The sequence below is a fragment of the Penaeus vannamei genome, chromosome 10 (assembly GCF_042767895.1).
Source record: "Penaeus vannamei isolate JL-2024 chromosome 10, ASM4276789v1, whole genome shotgun sequence".
Lineage (NCBI taxonomy): Eukaryota > Metazoa > Arthropoda > Malacostraca > Decapoda > Penaeidae > Penaeus > Penaeus vannamei.
This window is the reverse complement of record NC_091558.1, coordinates 17,771,660-17,777,261: the sequence shown is the minus strand read 5'-3', so window position 1 is coordinate 17,777,261 and position 5,602 is coordinate 17,771,660. Positions and strand designations below refer to the sequence as shown.

Below are 5,602 nucleotides of genomic sequence, written 5' to 3'. Positions count from 1 at the left end.
AATCAGTGTGGGAAAAACTTTGCAAATCAGCAGAGTCTCTCAAGGCACTTGGTGTCTCACTCTTCTGTGAGACAGTACGTGTGCCAGTTATGCAACAAAGCTTTCAAGCTCTTGAGCCATGCTAAAGGCCACCTTCATTCACATAGCACCAGTAAAACTGTGCCTTGTAGATACTGCAATAGTTTCTTTAAGACTGTAGTAAGTGTTGATATGCTTTCATTATTATTATTATTATTATTATTTATGATGATTATTTTTTGTGTGAAGTTATATTAGAGTTGAGAAGAATGTTTTAAGAGTAGACTATGTAATGGATCACAAGTAATTTTTTCTTGCTTTCTTTCCTTTGTCTTTTCTTTTCTTTTGATTAGGATATAACATTCTCTTACATTTATACATGTTCCTCTTTCTTCCTTTTTCCTTCTCTCCCTCCATTTGTATATTTCTTTCTTTCTCCCTCTTTACTTTTATTTTACATATATGGAAAAATTGAAACTATTGTCTGTCCCTTCTCACAAATTCTGTTGTTTCCTCAGAGCGCAAGAAATACTCATGAGCGGACCCACAGTAATGCAAGGACCTTTGTGTGTTTGGAATGTCAGAAATCATTTGTCACAAAAGCTTCTTTGATAAGACATCTAAGAATCCACACAGGAGAAGCACCATTCCAGTGTCAGTATTGCGGAAGATGTTTTAAAGAACATGGTACTCTTAGCAGGCATCTCAAACATAAAAGTAAGTTCATTCAAATTATGACTTTTTGGTTAGCTGATATGATGCAGGATAAAATATGCTTGATTACAGAGATAAATACATAACAAAATGAAAGGATATTCATTATTAAAAGGTTTAATGGAATTATATATACAAAGTCATTTGATAGAGAAAAAATGGTTTTTATTCTGTCTAAGAAGTAAGGTGTTAAGGGTAATGTAATCAGATATGATAGTCTGATTGGATATATCCATTAACCAGGGTAGAAAAGGCTCCCAGCCATTCCTCCTTGATTTAACACATTAAGTCTAGAAAACCAAAGAAGGTTCTTGTCAGTTTAATAAAAAAGGTTTACTCAATAGTGATGGTAATGCCAGACAGTACATGGTTGATGACTACAAGGGGTAAGTGCCATCATGGGAAGTATTTATGGAAAGCATACTATGAATGGTCATGAAAAGAGGAGAATCTGTGAAGTGAAGGAAAATGAAGAAAGCAAACTTCAGATATCTGCGAATAATACAAAGCTTAGACAAATACAAAGCAAACACAGCTATATAAGATAAAAAATAAGCAGTCTTTTTTGTGCTGAAGGTGCAGTGGCTGGTATATGAGGCATGGTCATGATGTGTTTTTCATTCATTTTCTTTTGATTTGTAGTACATTTATTTGTTTTAACTCTTAACCATCACTCATATCCTGTACCTTGGTATTTAGATATGTTATGCAGCTACCCAGGTTGCAAAGTCAAGTTTCTTGATTTAGCTGATTATGCTATCACGTATTATACTATGATCTAGGCACCGGATCCTCAGGGGCCCAAATTAATCACTGAAGCTACTAATATCTTACAATGTTTTCCTTTTGTTATAGTGCCATGTGCTCAACAATCAAGATTAGAGAAGGAGTCTGGTGATTTAGGGATTCGATTATTCCCGGGCAATACACCAAGGAACTTTGAAGTGGAGGCTAACAGGGTAGGTATTCTCTGAAATGTTGTAAACATAGGCACCAAGAAATTGGATATAAATAATCACTTAGGTACATTTATATCATGTTTCATTATTACAAGCATGAAAGAAAAGTTTTCTTGTGCTATCCGCCCAACAGAAGTTCAAATAACATGTTCTTGTCCCCCTTTCATTGTTAGTGCTTTGATTCCAATTGGATGATTTGAAATTTCATGAAAATGAATGCAAGGCTGAAAATGTTTTATTGTTTACAAATAATCACTTCTATGTTTTACCTGTAACTCAGGACATATAAAATAAGTGAGCAACCTCATGGAATTTCATTAACTTCATTGTATTTTAGTCTTCATGTGTTTATGGTATTTGCTTCACGTGAAAGAAAGAAAGAATAAAAAGAAAAAGAAGAAAAGATAACCCACTGATAAGTTATTGACAGTTTTTATTTCCTTGGCTAAACCAGAATAATGAAGACCAGAAGTCTGAGGTTGCACCAAATGAGTCATTAGAGGATACAGCCTCCCTTAAATCATCCATTTTCGAGGATGAGGATGAAGAAGCAAATACACATTTTCTATTGTTGAAGAATAATTATGTGGCCAGTAGTCGCCGTGGAAGTATTGAGGAAGCAGGTTAGTGATTATTTGTTAAGTTCTACTGGCCCTTAACATTTGTAAACTTTTTACTTTAGAAATGTTTGAATGCATGGAGTGGATATTACTAACACACAGGGTAGCTTATGATCAGGCTCTGTTAATTGTTTTATTCCTAAGACTAGTTTACTTGGTTAGCTAAATCATAAAAGGGATTTTAATGAAGACAGCTGCACAGGCACTGGAACTCATGAGAGAGAGAGGATGGGAGGATTATTTCCATGCACCATGTTCAAATTGTGCATGGGTGTTAGGTACTGTGCATAATTGTTCTTTGAATATGCTTTGTATTGCTTTTAGCCTTTGTCATTTTATATTGTATTTCCTTGTGGCTTCATAGATTGATTTCATTGTATTTTCTATATATTTTGATATGCAATTAGTCCAAGCTTGTATATATTAACATTTGTGAATGATAATGATCATGTCTATAATTTTCTTTGTTTCTTTTAAATGTTTTCCCCTTTTTTAGCCTGGTTGTTGAAGTCAGTGAAGAATTACAAAGTTGCCTATTACTAGAGTTATAAAGGTGTTTTTCTCCCTTGTAGATTTAGAGCCCCTTTCTACGGACATTCTACAACCTTCTGATGCAGTTGATTCTCATGGACCAGGTGTAGGTGGGTACAAATATGCATGTATTTAAGTATATATTGTGTATTGTCAAGTTATGGAGTTGATTATAGTCTTCTGATTTGTATACACATATTGTGACCATCTTTGCACTAATCTTGGCCACAGATTGATGAATGTATAATAATTGACTTTACTTTTGATTTTCAGTAGTAGAAGAAGTCAGGGGAGATGAGACATCGTACATCATTATATCTGGAGATAACTCACCTCTGATGACGCTAGCTGTTGACTCAAAGGATACATTTTAGTGATTAAGAGATAAATTTAGGATAACTGTTGCAATTGGAAAGTTGGTTCTCTTGCTGATTCTGTTGGAGAACACAAATAGTTGTTGATACTTCAATTAATGATCTTTTTTTTCTTCTATATTCATTTACTGATGGTGATTATTATTCCATACACAGAGATTTATTTTGTATACCCAAGTTCATTTTATTGTATAGAAAATATATTGAAATATGTATACACTGAATTATTTTTGCTAACCTTCATATCAAGAATGGTATTTTCTCTAGTTCTGTAACCTCATAACCCCTTAATGACAGATCAGGCTATAACTGTCATGACATAATGATGTATGAAGTCTTTGTGCATCATGACTTGCTTTAGCAAGTGAGCAGGTGGACTGGCTGTACACAACTCGCACCCTACCAAAAAGGCTAGAGTGTTGGGTAATGATGACCTTACAGAAAATTCTGGCCTTGGATAAGGGAATAAGGTGTTTCCCTGCATATGCATCTTGGGGCACAACTGTTTCCAGTGTTTACAATTAAAATAGAACACTGCTTATGAGTCAGAGACAATCCTGGGAGGGCCTTAGAAACTCCTCAACAGTATTACTTTATATTTTTTAATAAGAAAATCTGTCAGGTAATGTGTGTGCACTAGCACCAATTACAGTAGATGGACTGTATACTGTGGTTTGTTTTATTCATTTTGTTTACATGTAGAAGGCTTCCTATTTGCTTCCCTCCCAATACCTTGATTTCGGCCCTTGCCTCAACTAATTTTGCTTGGTCTTTTCTACTCCTCCCTTCCTCTTCTGCATCTTCTTCATCCCCTTCTGTTCCATTGTGCTGATAGGATGAAAGGCTGGCTTTATGTCAGTCATGAACACCTCCAGGAACCATGGGCACCGGATTCCCTAGTTTAATTGCCTAGCCCTTACCCTTTATGGGGATCCAGAAGGGTAGACCATTCTTTTTCCCCATTTTACTCAGGGTCACCATGGCCAATAATGAAGATTTTTACCCTTAATAGGGACATTAAGGCTTATCCTTTCATCAACTAGCCTATCTGATTTTGATTTTGATGGTTTTCTGACTCCTGCCCATACTTTGACCACAGCTCCAACCACTGATACTAATATCCTCTTGATGTTTACTGACAACTCTATCCATTCTGAACCACCCACCCAGGTTATTAATTACTCAACCTCCAGAATGCACCCCTTCCTCTCTCCCAACTTTCTCTTCTCCATCTACTGCACAGTTTTCTTCAATGGCTACCCCCCCTCCCTCTTTCCATATTACTTCTCTTCACCCATTATTGTCTTCCCCCCCACAGAGCTACTCCACTTTACACCACCCCGTCTACCTCCTGCCCTTGTCCTTCTACTGCCTCTACCTCTGCAAAATGGGATTGATTCTTTGTGATTCCTCACACAGCCCCTTACTCTGAGAAAACCCTTCTCTTTCAACAGTACCTCCAAAAACAAATAGGCCAAGTTACCTTTCGCAGTTGCTCTGATTGTTCATGCCACATCACAGGTACAATTGAATCCCAAGCTCATGCACTGTCTACTCTGACTGACCTGTTCCAAAGCAGTCCTTCGCTCTGCACCCCTCAATCTTCATAAAATGTTTCTGCATCTTCCCCAGTATCTTTTCCCTCTACCCTGAACCATCCTATCTCTACTCTCCCTATCACCCAGTCAAATCCTTTTCCCTTTCTAAATCCAGATACTCCAATCTCTACCACTTCTCTGATAACTACCCTTCCTCCCTCTCACTTTGTGCGTCGCACCAGACAACCTAAACATTCTACTCCATCTTCGCCTTCCACACCTTTTCTTCTGCTCCTCAAACATCTATCCCCTCTTCTCCTCACACGAGATCCTTTGTTTCTCAGACCTCCCTACCCAAATCCCTTCCATAAATTCTTAAAGACATCCAAAAATTCTGGGACATGATCCAAGAAAATGTTCTGCTCCTTCATCCACCCTCCAATCCCTATTCCTAGTCCCTTTACAAAGTATTTGCTGATATTCACCCTCCACCCCCGCATGTTCCCCCTTACCCATCTTACTCCTACTCTTTCCCAACAAACCCCATCCTCTTCTCCATGTACACCATTCCCTTTTCATTCTCCATTATCTTTACCTCTCCCACCTGGATACTCACATGAATCCCTTCGGTTGCAACAGTGTCCTCCTGATACTTTACTTCCTTCCCTAGTCCCCTTCTCTCCTTCCATTGACTCTTCTCCTGCTACTACCCATATTACCTATTCATTATTTCATAACAGCTCTTTTACCTGCTCTTCCTTTCAGCAATGTTACTATAGCTTCCCCAACAACAGATACACCCCATTCCATCCAGTTGCCCTATACCCTTAACCCTTTCCTTTATTAAT

General features: G+C 37.6%; 1 protein-coding gene across 1 annotated transcript; it reads left to right on the top strand.

Moving 5' to 3' along the window:
- On the top strand, positions 1-3,432 carry LOC113807971 (transcription factor E4F1; the record flags this gene model as incomplete). Its single annotated transcript, XM_070126410.1, is given in 6 exon segments — positions 1-198; positions 537-735; positions 1,588-1,691; positions 2,146-2,314; positions 2,884-2,952; positions 3,116-3,432. Coding segments are annotated over 6 exon segments (840 nt in total), but the record flags the coding sequence as incomplete, so codon positions are not given.
- Between the last annotated feature and the right edge of the window lie 2,170 nt (positions 3,433-5,602).